Source organism: Dendrobates tinctorius, unplaced genomic scaffold, assembly GCF_039654945.1.
Source record: "Dendrobates tinctorius isolate UK_male_01 unplaced genomic scaffold, ASM3965494v1 ptg000117l, whole genome shotgun sequence".
Classification (NCBI taxonomy): Eukaryota; Metazoa; Chordata; class Amphibia; order Anura; family Dendrobatidae; genus Dendrobates; species Dendrobates tinctorius.
Window position 1 is genome coordinate 15,555,043 of NW_027361785.1, and position 23,281 is coordinate 15,578,323.

A 23,281-nucleotide genomic window follows, 5' to 3' on the forward strand; every position below is an offset into this window, starting at 1 on the left:
TGGCCATATCTACAAGGAAGGGCTTCAGTTCAAGCAATCGCTCAATCATTAAATAGGTGCTGCCCCTACAAGTGGCTTGAACCACAATTGCCCCTTTTCCAGCACATCTCTTAAAGATTGAATTAATTTGAGGGGTTCTGGCAGCAATAGCCAATTTCCTCACTTTGCTAATCAGTTACAGCATGTCCCTCTTGTAGACTATTTCTTATTGTCCGCTGCAGAGTGTACACAACACAGCGCATGTGATCATTAGTAAAGAGGTATGAAGCAACATCAACAAGCTAATCTAATTGTAAAGAATCATTTTGCTGTTCTTCTGTAGTTCTATCCTGTTTGTTCATCTGTCATGGGAACAGGACCGTGACCTTTTATCTTCAACATACTGAATGTGAAATGTTCTTCTAGATGCTGTTCACCTTCGTTTTTCTCACTCATCAGTTTAATTGTACTTATGTTTGAATCATTAAGAGTTACAATAGCAAGAACCTGTTCTTTTCTGAGTTCATAATCTTGCAGAACTTTTTCCACTAAGGTCTGGAGAAACTGGCTGCTGTGATGAGCATGAGTATCTTTTACTTGCAGAGTCTTAGTAACAATTTTTTTGTTGTCACAAACATATCGAATGTTGATAGCAAAATAGTTCACTCTGGGTCGTGTGCAGGCATCCATTTTAAGAAACACAAAGCATCTCGAGAGACTTTTTAATATCTTACTTTTGATTAAGGTTTTCTTCAATCACTAATTTTCAAATACTTTCTCTCCAGAGAAACGCCAAGTTTGCGGTCCATTTCTCCATTAAGAGCTGTAAAAGCTGGTCGTGCAAATAATGATAACGGTACACTGTCCTTCACAACAAGCTCGATGAGCTGTCTTTTAAACACATGTGCTGTCATTGTTACAGTAATTTTGTCACTTACAAAATATCTTGTAACTGGTGTTTGAGACGACCTTTCCTCCTCCTTTGCCTGGCAGAAGTGATGGGCTCTGGTTTCTTGGTGCTGCTGCAATCTTTTTCAATCACAGCTTTGTAAACTTCTGGGTGGCAGCGTTTTAGATTGGAAGCTCTTTAAGGAACCTTTTTATCACTGCCTGAGTATGCCGTGATTTTGGCATCACAGCATTTGTCATCTGGGTCACTTATACACTGACACACAAAATGTTAATTTTGAGTCACTGTGAAATGCTCAAACACAGCTGACTTCATAAGATGCTTCTTAGACATTATGTAATTATGTAAATTCGCTCCAAAAATAATTTTGCCCTGTAAAAAAAATAAGATATATTGAAATTCTTACAAGAACAGGCGATCATGCACTGTATAATTTAGAATAGAAATAAACAATCTTTGCATAAATCAATTGGACAGATAAGTATAATGTTTGTAAAATATGTTGCTAGATAGCTTTACTCTGACCTTTCAGTGTCAGGCTTGTCTCAGGGTACAGCTCACTAAATGCTTCACATCATGTTTCTTCACAGTCTATGAAGAGGGGAGGAGGGAGCATTTTTGTGCTGAATCATATTCCAGAACACACACACAAACATATATGTCCTCATCGATCCTGTTACTGTATTTTTGAATTTGAGATGTTAGCAAACAGTTTTTCCCCTTATATTCTATATATAGTATATATATAAGTCATCAGAGCAGATCATTTCTCCAAGCAGGAGCCAATAGGAAAATCAAACTAAAACATCAAGCATACAGAGACAACATATACTGGACTATTGATTTATGTACAGTTTATTAAAAGTTTAGATATGCTTTAAGAAGTACTCACTGTACCTTAATTCTGCTTTCCTTTTCACTCCAGAAGTTCTGAGATTAATGGAGGCATTTCTTCCCTGTGTGTTTCTTATTTTTCCCCTTATTTGTAGAGGAGGAGCTTCACTACTTATGAAAATAAACTGAAGCACAGATGCATCTCAGCTAAAAGTCTAGACCTTAGATCAGGAATAGGACAGACATTTATAGGACATTTCACAACTTAACAACATTTTTATGAAAAAATATTCTCCACAAACTGCATTCAACTACTGTACCCAATTTATTATATATTTTAGGAGTCAGGGTCGGTTCGTTTTATACCGACTCCAACTCCACCAAAATGGGCTCCGACTCCACAGCCCTGCTTGACAGGGACCTTTAAAGGGAATCTGTCAGCAGGTTTTTGTGAACTCATCTGTGAGCAGCATAATGTAGGAAAAGAGACCCTCTATCACTTAAGGTCCCGTTACATTTAGCGATGCACCAGCGATCCTGACAACGATACGACCTGGTCAGGATCGCTGGTGCATCGCTAAATGGTCGCTAGTGAACTGCCAAACAGGCAGATCTCACCAGCAACGCAGGGATGCTCGGCCGTCGTTACTTACCTGTCACACGCAGCGATGATGACGACTTCGCCGGCGTCCATGTGTCGTTAGTCAGGCGCCAGCAGGAAGCCGACGATGAGAAATGGACCAGGACGATCTCACACGATCAGCGATATCCAGCGAGTGGGCCGGTCGGAGGTGAGTATCACATGTAGCGAGATCGCTGTTGCGTCACACAATCGGTGACGCTTTAGCGATATCGCTATGTGTAAAAGGCCCTTTAGTTTACTTGTTGGAGCAGTTCAGACACAATCAGAATTCTTAGATTTGGCAATGTACCAGAGATGAGAAAGCTTCTTCCCGCCCCCAGCAGGTTCTCTACATAAAATGGCTACAAACAGTGAGCTGCTTATCACAGGGGGAGGGGGGCAGAGTCAGACTGTCCAGGCAATGCTAATCACAAGGTGATAAAACCTTCACTAAACGGTGTTCCAAATTATTATGCAAAAAGAGTTTAGGAGTGATAAGGATAAAGGCCTGTCACACTAAGCGATATCGCTAGCAATATCGCTATAACTTGTGACGTTATAGCGATATTGCTAGCGATATCGCTGTGTGTGATACTTACCTACGACCAGCTCCCCCGCTGATTATCGCTGATCGCGCGAGAACGTCCACGACTGTTTCTCGTCGTCAGCTTCCTGCGGTGCTTCCTGTGGAGAGACGAGTGACGAGCGTGGAGCCGGGCGGGAGGACGTCAGGATTGCCTAGTGTTACAGGTAAGTAGCGACCCCAGTCCTCTGCCATGTCGCTGGTGAGATCTGCCTGTGTGGCAGCACACTAGCGACCACTTAGCGATGCACCAGCGATCCTGACCGCGTCATATTGCTGGTCAGGATCGCTGGTGCATCGCTAAGTGTGACAGTACCTTTAGAATTTTTTTGTTTGTCATTTAAACTCATTGATGGTGATGTGTGTCAGGGCTCTTTATATCACTGAAAGCAATTGCAGATACCTGTGCAAATTAGTTTGGCAGGTGTGTCCAAATAAAGGCAAGACTACTTAAGAAGGCTGTTCCACATTATTAAGCAGCCTACATTTTTTGACAAAATGGGAAAGAAAAAGGATGTGTCAGCTGCTGAGAAGCAACAAATTGTGGAGTATTTAGGTCAAGGCATGACTACAATCAACATTGCCAAGACACTTCATCGTGATCATCGCACAATCAAGAAGTATGTAGCTGAATCCCAGCACACACATGTGCGTGCTGCTAAGGAAAAATTGAGGACTCTTTCCAACAGGCAATTGCGTCAGGTTAAAAGAGCAGCTGCAAAAATGCCTTGTCATAGCAGCAGACAAGTTTTTGAAGCTGCTGGTGCCTCCAACGTCCCCCGAACAACAAGATGCAGGGTCCTTCAGAGGTTTGCAGCTGTGCGTAAGCCATCCTGTCGACCACCTCTATCCACTGCACACAAGCAGAAACGGCTCCAGTGGGCCAAACGATACATGAAGACTGACTTCCAAACTGTTTTGTTCACCGATGAGTGCCGTGCAACGCTCGATGGTCCAGATGGATGGAGTGGAGGATGGCTGGTTGATGGACACCCCATGAAAACACCACTAAGGCGCCAACAAGGAGGAGGTGGTGTAATGTTTTGGGCTGGAATCATGGGGAGAGAGATTGTCAGCCCCTTTAGGATCCCTGAAGGGGTAAAGATTAACTCCATAATCTATGTGGAGTTTCTAAAACAGCACTTCCTGCCATGGTTCAAGAGGAAGAACCGTGCTTTCCGCAGCAAGATCATTTTCATGCACGATAATGCACTGTCTCATGCTGCAAATAACACATCTGCATCTCTGGCTGCCATGGGAGGACAAACTTATGGTGTGGCCACCATCTTCCCCTGACCTCAACCCCATTGAGAACCTCTGGAGCATCATCAAAAGGAGTGTCTATGATGGCGGGAGGCAGTTCACATCTAAGCAACCGCTCTGGGAGGGTATTCTGTCCACATGCAAAACAATTGAAGCACAAACCATCCAAAAACTGACAAATTCAGTGGACGAGAGAGTTCAGAAGCTTCTTTCGAACAAGGGGTCCTATGTGCAAATGTAACATCACCTAGAATAACGTTTTGACTTGAAAACTGTTTGACTTCATTTTGTAATAAGCTGATAATGCTTAGAATTTCACAATTGACCATTTTTTTGTTCAAAATAAAAATAAAAAGGTTGAAAACTGCTGTGCATAATAATTTGGAACATGCATTTTGAGTGTTTCTTATTTTTAGAAATATACTGTTTTCATAGGCAGTTTGTTCAACAACATTGCAATTATACTAGAATATTAGATGACTGGAAAATAACAATGACTGCAATTCATATAGGTAATTTAGAGAAAATATGAGGAAATATTTTTTGCATAATAATTTGGAACACAGTGTATATATGAACAACACCTGACAGGGTAAAAAAAGACATCATTCAACTCTGTCTCAGCCTCCATCTCCTGCTGTCCTCGGATAACAGCAAAAACCTGCTGAAAGATTCCCTTTGAGAATGAATGCTCAGTGCAAAAGGAAAAAAAACATTTTGTGTAATAAGATACAAATTTTTTCACTTGTAGTCAGTCAAGTGTAGGTTTCTTTTAAATGTTTATTATACAATAGAAAAACTCTAGATGAAAGGAACCCATGATCTGATTCATGCTGCCTAAACGATGGGCACAACGAATGACAGCCCGACTGATATTTTGGCTACATATGCTTTACTTTGAAACATTCCAGCTTTTCACAGAAAACATACTTTGACATGCCAACTGGGGAGCACGAGTCTCGGATGCCTGATCCAATGCGGGTCTAATGCTGCTTCTACCTTGCCCTGATTTAATCTGCTAGACTGGTAAAGCTTTGTTTATTACTGTATAAACGAGTGGGGAGGGGAGAGGTTCTGGGAACCCTGCTTGTCATGAGAGATGCACAGTCCCTAGACGGCTTATGTACGCCGCTGTATCATAGAGTAAAATATCCGCAGCCTTCTGCACGGGTTTGCATTTCTTCCTGCTGGCTTACATGATGTTGGTGTTCATGTCGCTGCTCTTCTCCAGCCCAGACTGACAACGGGGACTCAGCCTGTGTGTGATGGGTTTCTTCTTTCCTCCTTCCTGCCAGGCCCGCAGCTGGTGCAAAGATCCAATCCCGGGTCCAGAGAGTTTCTAAGCTTTATGTCCCAATCAGCACATTGGCGGCAGCGAGCAGCGCAGACAGAGTGAAACTCCGGAGAGGGGCCGTCACTGCTGACGGAGAGGATGGCACACCTTGCGCCGCCTGCTGCTGCTTTTTTCCTCTCTTCCCTGCCTGAACTCTCGGTAGATGCGAGATCCTGGGCAGCTAAAGGACCTGTGATGATGTCACGACCACGTGACCAGTCACGTGCTTGGGAGGAGAAGTCAGACGCAGGGCTGTGCCGGAGTAGATGTGTCACAGAGCAGGGTATTATATCACATCACTGGGGGAAGTATAGTAACCCCGTATACATGGGATCAGAGGGTCCCTGCAGCAGAGCTGTATGTACAATGCATGTGAGGCCAAGCTGTGTGTCACAACTGTTGCCGGTTGTCCTTGAACCAGGGGCTCTTTCCCTGTGGCTATTGACTGAGCGTGGCTATATATATATATACACACACACACACATATACACTCAGATATATATATAGATATATATATATATATATATATATATATATATATATATGTATATATAGATAGACGCAGTGAGAAAAATGTCTAAAAGTGATGGCACCATATAGAGAGGAAGCCAACACAAGAGTAAGGATAGGATAGACAATGAAGGATGTACGCTACGCTTTAATATACTCGACTCACAATCAAGAGTTTACCATTTGCCGCCACTTTAATATTAAACAAATGATTGAACATTGGTGTGGCACAAGCTCACATAGCAGATCTGCACTTATAAAATGTTGTATTAAACTTGGACAGCTTATTAAATGACCATTGTGCTTTAAGACCCCTATAACACACGATATTTAGGATCTTTAAACAACTTGTCAGTAGCTCAACCCCTTTCCCCACCACAATGTATATATGTGCATGCAGATCTTTAAAATATAAATCCATAGACACCTCTGCATCTTCCATCTACTGCTGCATACCGGAGAAATTAGTTACATAACACTTAAGGAGCCTCCAGAACTCATTTCCCTAACCAGCAGCAGCCTCTTTAGCTTGACTGATTGCTCACTGCCTGTTTGCCGTTAGGCACCAGGCACATAAATAAGACCGTGAGTAATCAATTAAGTGTAAGAGTCTGGTGCCAATTGGGGAAACAAGCTCTCGAGGCAGTGGATCCTTAAGTGCTCTGTCACATCCAGAGCGCTTAACACTGCATTTGCATATTTATTAATACAATAATTTATTGGGATTTTTGTATCAGTTAAAAGACAAAGATGTCATTTGATTTACATTCCAAACACATGCATGCCGATGGAGGGCGAGTATCTGCTGAGTTTGTTACTTTAGGTATTTTGCAGAGCTTGGGGCCCAATTTCCTGAAAGTGGACAAAGTATAATTTACTTAGCCCCATGGCTTATCGTGGTAGCACCCCAAAGTTTGCCATCAAAGCTCTTGGGCCAACCTAATTGAATGTGTCTCCTACTGGTCCACATACTATAGGACAAATAATATTTGAGACTAATTTTGAATTGGTATCTCTCCACTGGCTTTTAGCACAGTAGTTTGTGTGCAATAAGGCTACTGCCGACAAGTGTTTCATCAGGATAGGTAAAGCATTCGGCATTGCTATGTGACAGCCTCTATGCTATTAATTCTGCTCACTTCTGTGAAACTGGCCATACACATGCTGTCAATTTGTACATCCTACTGTGATCTGTTCCAACATCTCCAAACACTTGAACACTTCGTTTGTTCATGTGTTTTACAAGGGCAGAGGGAAGAAAGTAGCTGCCAAAAACTTGTCAGCAGTTTATCTTCCCTAAAAAAAATAAAATCTAAAGCATTTGCCATTTACAGTTAAATTGCTTGATCCTCATCTCCTCTATCAACATCTGTTGGGGAAAGTTGGAAGTCCCCAATATACAGCCAATTTTTGACCGGTACTCTTAAAATCATCTGGTCGAGCTGACTTTTCTCTAAGAAATTGAATATAAATTATAAACATTTTAAAAATGATCAACATGCCTTTCATTGAAGACAGACTACTCCCCCCTCTTATCAGAAGGTTTTGGCTAAAATAGCCGATATCAGCAGGATGGAGCACACGACAGCCTTATTGAATGCAAGTTTGGACATATTTGAGACAGCCTGGGCTCCCTGGGACTATTTTAGGGCCGAAAACAACAGATAGGAGAATGTTGGTTTTTGAACAGGTTTCTTCCCTTCCCTATGTGTATGTCTCATCTTATTTGGTATTGTGGTTTTATAAAAATTGTAATATGTGTATGGGGATGGAGTTATCTTAACTTGGCATCATTTGGAACTGCTGTTGGACTTTGTCTTTTTCTTTTCTATTGAACAATATGTTTTGATGCCACTGGGGGAAACGTCTTCCAAGAGTTCATTCTAATTGTTCTCCATTCTTTCTGACCCTCTAATTTGTACGCCAAATTGTGATTGTTTTGTCTCATTTCTGATTGTAAAAGTTTATAAAAAAATTAAAAAAATGATCAAGATAACTAAAACATAGCTAAAATATACTCACTAATCGTGAAATGAATGTCAATGTAATAAAAATAATATCAAAAGTAACTTTATTGAAGTATGAAGCCAAAAAACGATTACCTTTCTTCTCACATCGGGTTCAGCTTGACTTATCTTTTCATACCAAGATTCAAACATTCCATCTTTGCATTCTTCCAACCACAAGAGATTCTGTCTGTAATCTGCTCTCTCATCTTCCTCCTCCCACTGGCTAAAACATGAAATGGACATTTAAATAAAAGATTTCAAAAACAAAAATCACTTGTATACACACAAACATTTCATAAGACGCTGATTCAATGCAATGTCAGAGGAATACACAGATTCTGAACTGTGGATATACAAATATACGGTTACTGTATGCTCAAAGTCTACTATGAAAATACAAGTTACCTTAAGTTTCCACACTTTTAAAACACCCTTCTTGGGCAAAGGGCAAAGGTACCACATTACACATAAAAATGTGCACTTCTTAGAATAAATTTGTATGCGAGCTCATAAAATAACGCTACTTCTGGACATTATACCATTATGTAACTTATTCTCAATTTTCTAGGATTTTTTTTTTTTATCTAAACCATGAGTAGATTTTTCCCACCCCCTTTGCCATCAATGATTATAACAGAAAATGTAATTTGAACCCTCATTGAAAAAAGATCTGTTGAAAGAGTGGAACAGTTTTTGAGAGTGATTGCGTAGTGCAGAAGTCACTAATATCTAAGGGAAAAAACATATTCCTCTAATAAATATATTTCTTTATCGCTTCATTGGTGTATGCTGCTGTCGCTAGGAGGCTGAAATTAGGCAAAAAAAAGCACCTCCTCTGCAGTATACACCCACCGACAGGCTCAAAGTACCTCAGTTTAAGCTTAGTGTCTGTAGGAGGTGGACCTGGATCTGCTGCCAGATCCGCATTTTCCCTTACAGGTTCTTTTTCCCTTTGTTTTTCAGATTCATCTTTCTAGGGTGACGGTGTAATTTCTCACCGTTTTCCTGTATGTATGCGACCAAGAGAGCAGTGTGGCGCCATCCACATCGCCCAATCTCGGACCCGCAGGCAGGACTTTTTCCCCTGTCACCCTTACAGGTGTTTTCAGGGTGATTCCCCGGTGGCCAGTCCTTGTCTTTTCCCCGCCTCAATCCTCTCCTCGGAGAGGGCTAAGAGGAAGACAGTGGTAACCAGCTGTGGCCTCCCCCCTTCTTTTAAGGGGTTGATGCCATGTTCTGCACCGTCTGGACAGGGTGTGGGAAGGAGGATCCCCGTTGCGAGTGATCCTCTCACAACCGAGGACTCTTGATGTGATCCTCATCTGTGAAGAGGATTTGTGGACCCACCTGCCAGGTATGTATCCTCCCCCGCAGCGGCGCAGGAAGGAACTGTCACATTCCTGTCCCTTAACAGGGACAGGGCACTTTTAGCAGCAGTGGCCTTTCTCCATTATTCCCCCTTCTTCCCTGGCAGCATAGGCAGGACGCCTTTAATTTTTCGTCCCTTAAAAAGGGACCGATTGCCTTTAAATCAGCTGCGGCCATTTTTCATCTTGGTGCGCGTCTCCTGACGCTCCTTTTCTGCACACTGGCCGTGCCCCCTATCTGCCGAGTGCTTGCATTTTCGTGCCCTTTCCTGGCTAATGGGTGGCCTTGGTGGGTCAGGGAGTGTCTGCTCTGACCAGGCCCACTGGCGCATCATCCAATAGGAGGGGCACTTTCAGTTTTTGCCAGCCGGAAGATCCTCAGGGCTGGCCACGCCCACCGTTCTGCAGTGTGCTGCTGTACCTGCGTCTCTGCGGCCACCTTAGAGCTCCTGACAAGGCAGTTCGTGCAGGACCCTAGTTAATGCAGTTTGCTGGTCCCGTCACTGCTGGTGCCAAGGCAGCGCAGCTAAATCTTGGTCCTTCTGTTAATTAAGCCCCCGGCTTTGGGCCTTCTCCCGGACTCCATGTAGCCACGCCCACTTAACCCCCGGCCAATCAGCTGTTGCCTTTCACCCCTGGCCAATGAGCGGTCACCTTCCTCGTAGCCACGCCCCCTCACTGGACCCTCGGTCAGTGCGCGCCTTATGCTTAGCCACGCCCCTTCCTATGAGTGTGTTTGTTTGCCTAATGAGAGTGTGTTTCTTTATCCCTGTCACCCGAGACACGCCCACAGCATGGCATGCCTGAGAAGCTTGTGAAGAATCATGCAATGTCTTCAGAATTGTTCACTGTCTGTCACCATCTACCAGAGGAACCAAAGGGCACAGCAGGCCGTGTGTCTGTCTGCAAAAACGTGTGAAGAATCGTGCACTTTTTGTCACCATCTACCTCAGACACCAAAGGGCACAGCAGACATGCATCACTAACCTGCACTGGATCTGGGAGACACTGCAGCCTGAACAGCAACAGCACCGTCTCTGTTATCAGGTAGGACCAACCCAGACTGGTTGTTTTCTCTCTTATAGAGACTTAGCTCTCCCCAGCAGCAGTCCTAGTCCCTCATTTATGCCACAATCTCAGGCATTCCTGACCCTATAATCCACGATGCCTGTGCCATCTGTAAAAAAGAAGTTGTCTTCAGGCCAGTCTTCGTTCTGCCTGTCCTGCAGCCCCTTCACCGTGTCTTCCCCACAGTAGTCCTCTAACGCCCGAGATGGAAAGCACTCCCCTCCCCTCTGGAGTGGGCTGTTGCCATATCTCAGTTGGTCTCCGACCTGACAAAAGTTTCATAGTCCCTGATCAAGGGGCTGCCCCGCCGAGACTGTGACCAGAGTCTTCAGATCACCTTGGACACTCTGATCTGCCTTAGTTGGATTGTCAACAGAGAGAAGTTCTCTCTGACCCCAGCTCAGCACCTGGTGTTTCTGGGCATGAGGTTCGACATGACCCATCCCGAGTCTCCCTTCCAAAGGAGAAATTGTCATCCCTCTCCCAGGGGTTCCGCACCGACCGGCTCATCTACCCCTGCATGAGCGGTCTGAGGAATAGGATTGCCACCATGGAACCGATGCCTTTTGACCAGTTCCATACCTGTCCTCTTCAGCTGGCCCTCGTTGGCTTGTCGCCTCTCTAGACAGACCTGTGCAGTCTTTACCTGATGGACGCCATCAGCATCCTTCCTACGAGGCAAGTCCTTCCTTCCCTCCGGTGGCAGGTCATCACCTCCGACGCCAGTCTTCTCGGTTGGAGAGCGGTCTCTATACATCAGCATAGGGTCTCTAGAACGCCCAAGAAGCCGCTCTCCCCATCAATCTCCTGGAGATCAGGGCAATTTTCTTTGCCCTTCGCCGCTGGCAGACCCTCCTCGCCAGTTCTCATACAGTCGGACAGCGCCACTGCCGTGGATTTCATGAACCATCAAGGTGGGACTCGCAGCAAACAGGTAACCAGGATTCTGCGAAGGGCGGAATGTCACGTTTCCGCCACATCATCCGTGCACATTCCAAGGGTGGAAAATTGGGCAGCCGATTCTCTGAGCCATCAGGGTCCCGCATCGAGCAAGTGGTGTTTCGGCCCCGTCATTTTCACGAGATATGCCAGAAATGGGGACAACGAATGTTGTCCTGATGGAGTCTCGGATGAACCATAAGGTTCCTCAGTACGTACAAAGGTCCCGGGGTCCCTAGCCATCGGTTGCGATGCTCTGGTACTCCTACGGTTACATTTCCAACTGTCTTTTCTTTTTCCGTCCCTCCCCTTGATTCCGAGAATCATGAAAAAGTTAAAGGCACAAGGGATTCCAGTAATCCTGATGGCTCCAAACTCAAGACAGGCCTGGTACCCAGCGCTGGTGAACATGCTCATGGACGCTCTCTGTGGAGGCTTCCAGACAGTCCGAACCTTCTTTCGCAAGCCACCTCTTCCACCAGAGTTCACAGTCTCTAAGTTTAACGCCATGGCTGTTGAGGCCTAGTTCTGAGACAGGCTGATTTTTTTCCCCAGCAGGTCATTCAGACCATGATTTGGGCAAGAAAACCGGCAACCTCGCTTATCTACCACAGATACTGGAAAACCTTCTTCCGCTGGTGTGAGGACAGCTATTTGGTTCAATATTTCCTTTTCCCTTCCTTGGTTTTTCGACAAGCGGGTCTTGACTCGGGTCTATCTCTCAGTACTCTTAAGGAGCAAATTTCTGCTCTGTCAATTCTTTTCCAACGAGATCTGGTGTCTCGTACCCAGGAAAAGAACTTTCTTCAAGGAATCTCCCACCTAACACCTCCTTATCATTCCCCTATAGATCCATGGGATCTTAACCTTGTCCTTGGCACACTCCAGCACACTCCTATTTTTTAAGCCCACTCAGGACATTCCGTTTTACCTTCTTAGTTGCCGTTACGGCCATCAGGGGAGTTTCTGAGTTGGCGGCATTGTCCTGCCATTCTCCGTTCCTGATTCTACATCAGGACAAAGTAGTTATCAGACCTGTTCCTTCCTTTGTACCTAAGGTGGTCTTTTCATTTCACATTAATGCAGACATGATATTCCTTTTCTATGTCCCTCTCCGGTTCATTCCCTGGAGAACTCCTCCTTGGGCAGTTTGTCACTAGGTCTCGGCTTCACAGATTATAAAGCCGCGACCTGGTCATCTTTGCACACCTTCGCGAGCTTTTACGGAGTTCATACTCATGCCTTGTCTGATGCAGGCCTAGGATAGAAAAGTGTTGCAGGTGGCAGTTATGCATTGGCCGAGCTATTTCTTTTTCTTCTTTGCATTCTTTCTGTTCCCACCCTTGCGGACTGCTTTAGGACGTCCCATGGTTACTTGTTTCCCCCAATGAATCGATAAAGAAAGAAGGATTTTTGGTACTCACCGTAAAATCTCTTTCTTGGAGCCTTTATTGGGGGGGGACACAGCACCTTCCCTATTTGTTTGTACCATTATTGGGCCTAAGTGCCTTTGTTCTTGGGTTGGTACATATGTTGAGTTCTGGTTGCTTCTCCTACTACTTTAGCACTAACTGAGGTACTTTGTGCCTGTCGGAGGGTGTATACTGCAGAGGAGAAGCTATTTTTCCTTTTTTTCGCCTGGTGTCCGCCTCGTAGCGACAGCAGCATACACCCATGGTTACCTGTGTCCCCCAATGAAGGCTCCAAGAGAGATTTTATGGTGAGCGCCAAAATTCCGATTACAAAGTTCATTATATTCATTTGTGCTATTGAATTAACAAAAAATTAAAATAAAAAAACTGTAGCTAGTATTTAGAGTAAAGTTTGCAAAATGTATTAATTCTACTGTTTGAATTCAGATGTTAATAACAAGAGCACAATTTGTTCTAGGGTTGAAAATAGACTTCTCACCTCACTACACTGTCGTGGGTGCTTATGTTCTCCTGAGACATCGATAGAAGTAGTTCTGGAAGGTCAATACTTTGAAAGAACGACAGATCTTGAGGTTCCCAGCTCATGTCTAACATGTGTAGGAGTGTAGTCTGCACACACGATAAAGCTGGAAGAAGTGACCTAAGCAAAAAATGAAAAATAAAATCATGGTTTAACCTAACATTAGCAAGTACATCAGTTTTAAGCAATAAAACCAGCAACTTTTATTTTATAGATATAAATGGATAACCTGTTGAATGTCAGATATAAAAATCACGAGCCTGATATGCTAATTCTTTAAATTCGCAAAAAATATTCTTTCAGTTACAAAACGAGGAAAAAGAATTACAGATGCAAAATGAAAAGGTACCAGAAGAAACAATGCTACCTAAAATACATAAAGTCACACCTTTGGCGCTGGTTTATTTCCCTTGGGGAAAAAAAACCAAAACATCAACATGCCCAACCCTTCATTGTCATTAGGGGCGGTACCCACAGAGACATTATCCGCCAAGCTAGTTCTACTGAATTTTGTGATTTTGCCTGACATTCATTACCATATACTGCTACCTAAACAAACAAAAAAATATACATAAAATGCTAAAATCTTGCGTATTGAGGCATGACCTGGTCTGTCACAATCTGTGGCTTGAAAATTTATTTCCCAATAACCATTTTTCTTCTTGTTTCTGTTAGAAATGACCAATATGGTCAACAGATCAGGACAATGACAGTTCATAATTTCTATTTATTATAGAAACCATCAGAAAGTTCTTACTGGTATATAACACCTGAAGCACAAAATTAAGGATGAAATATACCTGTCATTAAGGCTGTTAAAACCCTTTACAGCATTCACTAAAAGCACGACAAGCCTGTAGTATGACTCCCGGACTTCTCTATGTAGTTCAGCTCCACAGCCTTCCAGGTGACCAAAATAGCTTCAACGTAAAGAAGAAACAATGTCATTTTTGTAGCACTTCGTACAATTTTTTTCAATCAATTTGCAGCAAAATTTATGCTCATTGCCCTCATTTTAGCAGTGGGATATCTTTACCAGGACGATGTCCCACTACATAAGTCAATGATATGGTTGGCATGGACTTCACAGAAATCAGTTAGGCATCACATCACACAGTACTCTACTTACTTGGTGAAGTCGTTCTGGCAAGCAAGCAGCTCCAATAAAAAGAGCACACAGGGGGGCTGAAAGAAATGAGGCTGCCCCAGAGTTTCTAGACACTCTTGGATTATTTTCAGCACCTTGAGAATGCTTTCAGCCTGAGCTCTTCTAAGGGAGAGAACCTGCAGGACACTGGTGGGAGGAAGCAAAATAAATGAATTCGTCATTTTAGGATGCATTCACACAAGCTCTTTAGAGTCTGTTTAATGGGAAAGCTACAGACACGGGTCAAAAACGGACTGTTTTTTGCCATTTTACTCCGGCAGCTTCCAAATAATCTGTCTTTATTTCAAATCTGCCATACGGTTCCAGAGATGTGGGAGATTTTCATATGGTGCAAATTTTTATGATCTTTATCAAGTGGGTTGAGCTTACATGAGTCTGTAGGGGCATATTTCTAGGTTACTTTGCATAGTTACCCTACCAGGCACACACCCCCTTGGTAAAGGCCATGAAAGTTAGCGCTAAAAAAGAAAAAAAATGAAAGACTCACATATAAAACTGTATGGCAGATTAAGGAGAAAAAAAAAAAAAAAAAAAGATTTACACAAAACCAGCGGGAACAAGCAAAAACTGGCCACATTTGACTTTGTGCAGGTCCTCTTTACACACAGCCAAAAGCTCAACATTCACCCAAAGAAAGCCAATTTAGTCCTCCCTCAGGCAGTTTACACTGAGGTTTCTAGCTTTTTACTGAAGGCTTCAATTAAACATGTATGTTGCAGCCCTTCCCTGGATATACATTTACTGGAAGCAAATAACGCAGTGTGAAAAGAGCCTTACAAACATAAGGGCCCTGTCACACATAGCGACGCAACAGCGATCCCGACAACGATATGACCTTGTCAGGATTGCTGGTGTGTCGCTACATGATCGCTGGTGAGCTGTCAGGCAGCTTCACCAGCGATCAGCACCAGTGACACGCGGGTAACAAGCGACGCATGTTGCTTAGTTACCCACTGTGTACCTTAGTTACCAGCGCGCTGGTGCAAGAAGCTGGTAACCAAGGTACACATCGGGTTTCTAAGCAGTGCGTGGCACTTAGAAACCCGATGTGTATCTTGGTTACCAGCGCCAGCTAGCGGATCGCTGGTCTCCTGCCTGCCACACGCAGCGATGCGTGCTGGCCAGCAGGAGACCAGCGATCAAAAAAATGTCCTGGCCATTACAGGACGATCAGCGATACCCGGCAGGGGGGCCGGTCGCTGGTCAGTGTCACACACAGCGATCTCGCTGGTGAGATCGCTGTTGCGTCACAAAACTTGTGACACAGCAGCGATCTCTCTAGCGAGATCGCTGTGTGACGGGGGCTTAAGGCTTACAAAGTAAGCAGAGCGAAGATATTTTTACGGTAATGGAAAGCTTTTGTTTTGAGAATGACTTTAAATTTCCTAACTATTCTTATCTCCCCTCCCTGCGGTCTCAAATACCTACATTAGCTTCACTTTTCAGTATTGTAGGTGCTTCCATATTAAAAATTCTTTCCTCATAAAAGGATAATTATAAGCAATTTCTACGGATGAGTGATCTGCTTTGATCACTTTTTGCTGGCATTTTTCATAATACCTTTTTCTAAAAGCCTCAAGGTCTAAAAATAACAAGTGTGAAGGAACATTTTCAGTCTTTACCTTTCATGGGAAATTGTTGGATCCTTCACAAAATCTAAGATGTTCTTCACAATGGGATACTTTTCCTTTACAGATGGCAAGACCTTTGTTTCTTCCATGGAGCGAAACGAGAGGAGCCGTAGCCTTGCCCGATTAAATGGAGCCTTACGAGATGGAGTAGGGGGAGGAGAAGCAGAGTCTTCAGGCTTTTCGGTTGGTTTTATCTGAGTACCAACTGGAGTCTCACATTTATGCTCTTCAGATTTTATTTCGGATTCTTGTTTTTTCTGAGAGTCCTGCTCAGGCACTTGAAACTTTGAAATCAGACCAGGATGAACGGATTCGGGAGAGGCGTTAATGGGTGAGGCACTTGAAGCTTGAAAGTCTGCCTCCACAATTGACCCTTTCCGCTGACTGTTCAATAGCAAATCTTCATCTGCTGAAATCAAGATGTCTAATGGTGGTCTTGATGTAGGTAGAAAGTTCAAGAGTAAAAGACACTTCTCAATGCACTGTTTTGCTGTAAAAAAAAAAAAAAAAAAAAGCATATTACATACAGACAATATCAATAAGTTGAAATCAGATTAATGACAATCTCTCAAGGTCACGTGGATTTAGTATAGTGTAAAAATAGCAAAAGAACAACTAATGATTGTTAAGTGTTAAGAAAGAAATGTTCCCAAAGCTGTGCAAGCACACTGACGAAGGCTGACTACACACAACGTAGCCACTATTTACCAAGGTACAGTGGGTGTGTGGAGTGTAGACTCTCTTTACAGTAAGGACAGACAATTTGCATGATGCAACAAATTGAGAAATTATTATACCGAGACAAAACATTCTCAGTAAAGGTACTGTCACACTTAGCGATGTACCAGCGATCCCGACCAGCGATATGACGCGGTCAGGATCGCTGGTACATCGCTAAGTGGTCGCTAGTGAGCTGCCACACAGGCAGATCTCATTAACGACATCGCTGGGGACGGGGGTCGCTACTTACCTGTCACACCAGGCGATCCTGCGTCCTCCCGCCCGGCTCCACGCGTCGCTCTTCGTCACAGCAGGAAGCGCTGCAGGAAGCCGACGACGAGAAACAGTCTAGCCTGTTCTCGCGCGATCAGCGATAAGCAGCGGGGGAGCGGTCGGAGGTAAGTATCAGACACAGCGATATCGCTAGCAATATCGCTGCTACGTCACAAGTTATAGCGATATTGCTAGCGATATCGTTTAGTGTGACAGGCCCTTAAATCCAGTACTGTGGATCTTAAAGGGGTTCACAAAAGACATTGTGATGGCCAACATCAGATTGGTAAGGAGATCAGCAACCCCGATTAGAATATTAATGTGATCGCAGCGCTTGTACCTTGTTACGCAATTGATCATTTAGGATATGCACAAAGGTCGCTAAACCTCAAGCTTTGCCATCTTCATAAGTCCTATAAACAATGAATAGGCGGGGGAGGGGAAGACATGGGACTTTTGCTCTCATAGAAGGTCCAGCTGTGGGACACCTATTGGTCACACATTTATCCCCTATCGGTAGGTTCTAATTATGGGGCAACCTCTGCTAAGGTCCTTTTACACTAAGATTAGTAGGAACACATTTCATGATAATCATAAAGCCTAAACAGGCTTCTGATCAAAAGACGAATGAGCAAAACGCTCGTTCGACAGATGAAATTATCTTTTGCGCTGCACAAAAGGTCATCGTACTTGGCAGCACATTGTCCTGTGTAAACAATGGAAGCCTGTGCACACACAATAATCTATTATAGATTGTTCAGTAAGAGTCTTACCTAAAGTGTCTGGGTTAATTTCTGCTCCATCTACAACAAGTTTGTCACTTCCACCGATATGCAGAGATTTCTGCTTCATTTCTAGCTGTATAGGTTATGAAATGAGACAATTAAAATGTCCAATAAGAACAGTGATGGAGTCATAAATTAAGTACAGATTACATGTAGAAGAACAGATTCTTACCATCCATATTCTAATCCCATCTGCCAGAGCATACACCTGGGCAAATTCTTCACTTAGACCAAGATTGCCACTACTGAGAACTGTAAGATATGAAAAAAATAAGAAATTATTTTACAGAGGACACCAATATAGCGTTATCAGCCATCAACCATTATAAAGCGAAGTAGACCCCGCAATGTATTCCTCACAAGAGCAGTCTGGCTTCAGAAATTCAAGCGAGCAACATTTCGTCTGCGGGTGCATGACGACTTTGGCTTTCGACAGGGGTTGAAAAGCCAAAGAAAGCCGTGTGCAGCTGCTACATCGCAGTATATTGCCAGAGAATAAAGTCACACTGTGACCAGAAAGGTACTGCAACAGGCAAACAAGTTTTAAACTAGTTGGGGACTTTTGGTGACTCCCAATTCCCAACGTGGCCCCATCCACTTTCATTATATTGTGGTATGGCACTTTAAATGTACGGACGCTGTTGCGGCAAGAGTCGCAGTGTAGCCACAGGCTCATGGTCATGGAAGGCTGGAGCAAACCGCACAATCACAATGAAAATATATGAAGTCTCTTTCCACTTTACTATATTAGGACATTTTATGAGCACATTAAGTTCTCTTTCTACTTTAGGTCATAGATGAATACACTGTGGATTCTCAAATCCAAAAGGAAAATACAAGTCAAAAGTGTATGAATATCCTGCATTTACAGTTGCACATTGCAAAGGGACTGAAGAAATGCTAAGGACAGCGACTAAAAATTCTAGTTCCACTCAATTTTCCACCCTGTATAAAACATTTGGCAAGTGGCTTCCAGGGAAAGTGACTTAGCGCTGGGGTTTCACATTTAATAATTTGTTAAAAGGATTATTGGGATCTGTTGACAATTTTGCGACTTCGCCAGAGAAACATATTGTGGCAAACTGCTTATTTCACTTGCAAAACAATTGCTTGGAATTTTTTCATTTTTTTTTTTTTTAACTGCAGTCTATTTTCAATAAATGGCAAGAGAATATAAGAAATCATAGAGTACACAAAGCAGCAATTAATTCAGGTATCTAGAACAGATTGCATAGAGCCCAATGGTGATCTACTGGCGTCGGTAGAACTTCATTAATTGTGCTGTGTATTGGGAACCCTGACCTAAAGTTTAATAAACTCTTTTTTGAAAGTAAGTACATCAACCTGAAATACATTCAAAAACATTACCCTGAGAATAGCATTAAGTATTCGGACACTCAGAGTGGTGAATGGGACCTTAACTGTACCAATGTACGTCTTTAATGGCACTTGCGCATAATAATTAAGAATCCAGAAAGCGCTTCTGATACGGTCTTTCTTTTCCATTGCGTCGCTCCATAGCAGAGATATTTACATTTGCTGCTTTTGGAGAGCAGTATGTGAAATCTCTGCTTGAAGACTGGGCGTTTGTTTCTTCAGAGTCATCTATGGGAGCATGCGTTTTCACTTCTCCTTACCAGATGCTGCCAATCACAGCTTGGCAACTGAGCATTCTAGAAGTCAAAGACGCCATCAAGCTGTGATTAGAAAAGTTTTTGAAGAAAGGGGTGAAAGCGCATCCCCAAAAGGAGACTCTGAAGAAAATCCCAGTTGGACTGCAAGCAGAGATTTCACATATTTTGTTAAAATAATATGAATAATAACTGCAATAGAGTGACGCAGCCCAACATTAGGGGAATATGAGGGAAGATCAGCGATATTTCTTGAGAAAGTCACATGTACCCTAACTTCATGCGAAGTTATGACTAATTTATTTAAGATTCCAGACGAAAAAAAAAAACCTGTGGCATGCTCCATTTTATTATGTATAAGGAGCTATGCATTGCATAAGACTTCAAGTGTGCTGCACAGGCTTAAGCATTAAAGTGAATCTATCACCAGTTTTTTGCTATGTAATCTGAGCGCAGCAAGATGTTGAGGCCAAGACCCCAATTGCAGTAATGTATTATTTACTGGGCTGTGCGATGTGGTTTCAATAGAATCAGCGATTTATCAGAAGATTATCACTAAATGACTACATGTATCCTGCCTCCTAGTTAACTGCTTTGTGTAACTACTTCCACAACTGAAACACTTTTACAGTGAAAAAGAACAATTGCATAAATATTAAAAATAGGCCATCACTAGATTATAAGGCTCTAGACACCAGAAGGTCCCTCTATTGTGAAGATCTTAGCGTTCTTAAAGGGAATCCGTCACCCCCCTGGACGATTTTGAACAATTGCTATGGACATACAGGTAATAGAATGGTTAAAATAAGTCTTACCTGTATGCCTCATAGCTGCGGTGTATATGTTGAGAAAAGCAGTTTTAAGGTTACATGTTAATGATTCCTTCCAGGCTCTGACGCGTGCGGTGCCTGGGAGAAATCCCTGTCTCCTTTCTTCATTATAATAGCACCCCCCAATGCACATCACACTGACCTGTGACGTGCAGTTGTGGCACTGTAATCCCACGCATACGCTGTCCACTTGCGCGCTTATGTGAACCTTATCCGCTCTTCTATGAGCAGAGTCTTAATCCATCTTCTGTGCAGGTGAGTCACTGCTACTGCGCAATGACTCGCCTGTGCAGAAGTTCGATGAAGACTCTGCTCATAGAAGAATGGTTTAACCTATTACCTGTATGCCCATAGTAATAGCTTAAATTTGTCGAGAGGGAGAAAGATGCCCTTTAACATGACCTTTTCAAACCGGTCAATTTTTGCAGATATTTCTATGTAAATGTTTGTAGGAGACTCCAGAGTTTCAGTCCATGCTCAGGGCACAGATGAAGCTGAGGTCATACATCTCACTTCACTGCTCATGTGAAGAATAACTCCTCTCAGAACATTTCCATACAGTAATACTGTATTTTAAATTCTTCAAAGAGAAAATGCTAAAAAGAAAAAAAGCTACACAGCCCCAGAACCCCATCCCCTCCTCCCGTACCTGTGCACATTCAAATCAGCATACACTCCCAGTAACTTCAGCCATCTGTGCATCAGGTGGTACCCCCAAACACATTATGTGGCCACTGGAAATGGCTGATATACATCCAAATGTGTATGGCCAACCTTATCCATCTTCGTCTGCTAATACAACCAATGTATTTACCATATCTTTGCAGTTTTCCATACAACTGTGGCGTAAGATATACTAGTGCAGCAAAGGTGCAGTTCACCGCTCGATCAACCGCAGAACCGGCTACTAAATCATTCTTTGCCAGTTGTTTCCTAATGGCTTGTACCAGGCCTTTGAAAAGTTCAGAATTAGGGCCACAGAAATCCTGGGTAGGATCTGAGTTTGCAAAGTCAAGGAGAAAGTTACGACAGTCATCTGCATGAGAGTTCTTAGTCTGGAAATAAAATAATAATGTAAAAGAGCATTTACATAATATTAGGTTTCAACTCAACACTATGGTTGCATTTTTGCTCTATTTGACAACTATTTTTTGTACATCGCAAATATTTTTTTTGCCATTTGTGCTTACATTGCATTTCGATTCAGCATCTGCCATAAGTGGTCATGAATGTATAAATTGCAGCAGTGGTTGAGCCGGTGATGGCTATTCCTACCAGATCTTTTATTTCTAGTAGGTATATACAAGTCAGGTATGTAAGGGATGAGCTGCAATGACCTTGTTAACATGTGGCATCACCAGTTAGTGGCAAGTCCCACAGAATAAGGAGCTGAATTTCTCATACAAATAGTAAGAAACTTGATTTCTCTTACTATTAACAGCCACTCAAGCACAGACTAAAAACAAGCAGATTCTGGACACTTCAATGAATAGCAGAAAATATACATATTCTCAATACAACCTATACAGTCATGGGAAAAACAAAGTACACCCTCTTTAAATTCTATGAATTTATATATCAATTATATATCCATATATAATAAAAAACTGGGTCTTAGAAGATCTTAAATTTAGGTAATAAAACCTCAGATGAACAATAAATGACAAATTACACCATGTCATTAACAAAAACTGGAAGAAAATGCAGAATTAGTGTGAGAAAAATTAACTACAGCCTTTGACTGGATTCACACATACATGTTTCACAAGAATTTACCTTAATTTGACCGCTTCATATATGCCTATGAGGTTGTCGAATTAGGGTAAGAAACTCATGGTGGGTCCGTGCATTACGTTCTGTATTTGGACGGTGAAACACATGTAAATCCGGCCATTTTGCCCTTATAGGGACTATATATACAAATTAGAACAGAGTGCATCATCACTGCGTTGACGGCACCCCAAGGAAGCCAACGCGAAACGCGCGTTGGGGCTGCATGTTTCCGGGTATCTTAGTGAGGGACTATAGGTAAGTGTGGTATCTGGTTATTTCTATTGATTGTTTTTTTGGATATTCACAATTGATGTAGTAGGTCTGGCAGCTATTAGGTATTTAGTGGGAAGATTCCCCCATTTGTTTACATCAGAATATTAACCGGATTAGGTTAACATTACCAGTTTACATTTTGATACTTTGCACTTTAGGCTGCAGTGAGTGTGTATCCATGGTAGAGTCGTAGCTATTTGTACCACCTTCCCACCTCTTTACATTTTTCCTAAGCCCGGTCTATAAACTTGCTTGTCTGTTCCTTCCCCTGTATTTAGCCTGTTTTTCATGTTTTTAATTTATTCCATGTGATGTTTTCCACATTTGAATAAAACATTGACTAGTTTTCTATCTACATTTGTTTATTCTTTTGGGCTTACACTCTGTTGTTTAGTCAACCCTTATAGGAACTAGTAGGATAAGTAGCCAGGTGCTGCTTATCAAATGTCCTTGATTAACATCAGCAGATGTGACCTCCCCTATAAAAGCAAAAGCTTTGGCAGTTTGCTGGTCTGGCGCAATAAAGAGGAACCATCATTATAATTGTAGTTTCATAAAAACAATAATACACAAGGAAATAAGCAATTCTATCATATTTTATTATCACAGAAATTTGTTTCAGTCTGCGCCAGAACTGATAACTCATTCTGAAAATTCTCATTTCACGGGTACAACCTGTGTTCAGCAAAGGTAGGAGGGCAGAGATTTTTCACTTAATCTCCCCGTGCTTTCTACATAGAATCCTATCAGTAGAACCTTTCATCTATCTCTGTAACGTAATACCCTGTCTTCACTGAATACAGATTTTACCTATGAATTGAGAAATT

At 42.7% G+C, this 23,281-nt stretch overlaps 1 protein-coding gene across 1 annotated transcript in view; it reads right to left on the reverse strand.

Annotated features, from left to right (window-relative positions):
• ZZEF1 (zinc finger ZZ-type and EF-hand domain containing 1) overlaps nt 1-23,281 on the reverse strand; it is a 308,587-nt gene that overhangs the window by 77,203 nt on the left and 208,103 nt on the right. Inside the window, exons 26-33 of the mRNA XM_073590591.1 lie at nt 21,223-21,463; nt 18,120-18,199; nt 17,936-18,020; nt 16,161-16,659; nt 14,500-14,664; nt 14,171-14,290; nt 13,329-13,490; nt 8,137-8,266 (exon numbers count right to left, since the gene is read on the reverse strand). Coding sequence (XP_073446692.1) covers nt 8,137-8,266; nt 13,329-13,490; nt 14,171-14,290; nt 14,500-14,664; nt 16,161-16,659; nt 17,936-18,020; nt 18,120-18,199; nt 21,223-21,463 — 1,482 coding nt within the window. The remainder of the gene's footprint in view (nt 1-8,136; nt 8,267-13,328; nt 13,491-14,170; nt 14,291-14,499; nt 14,665-16,160; nt 16,660-17,935; nt 18,021-18,119; nt 18,200-21,222; nt 21,464-23,281) is intronic.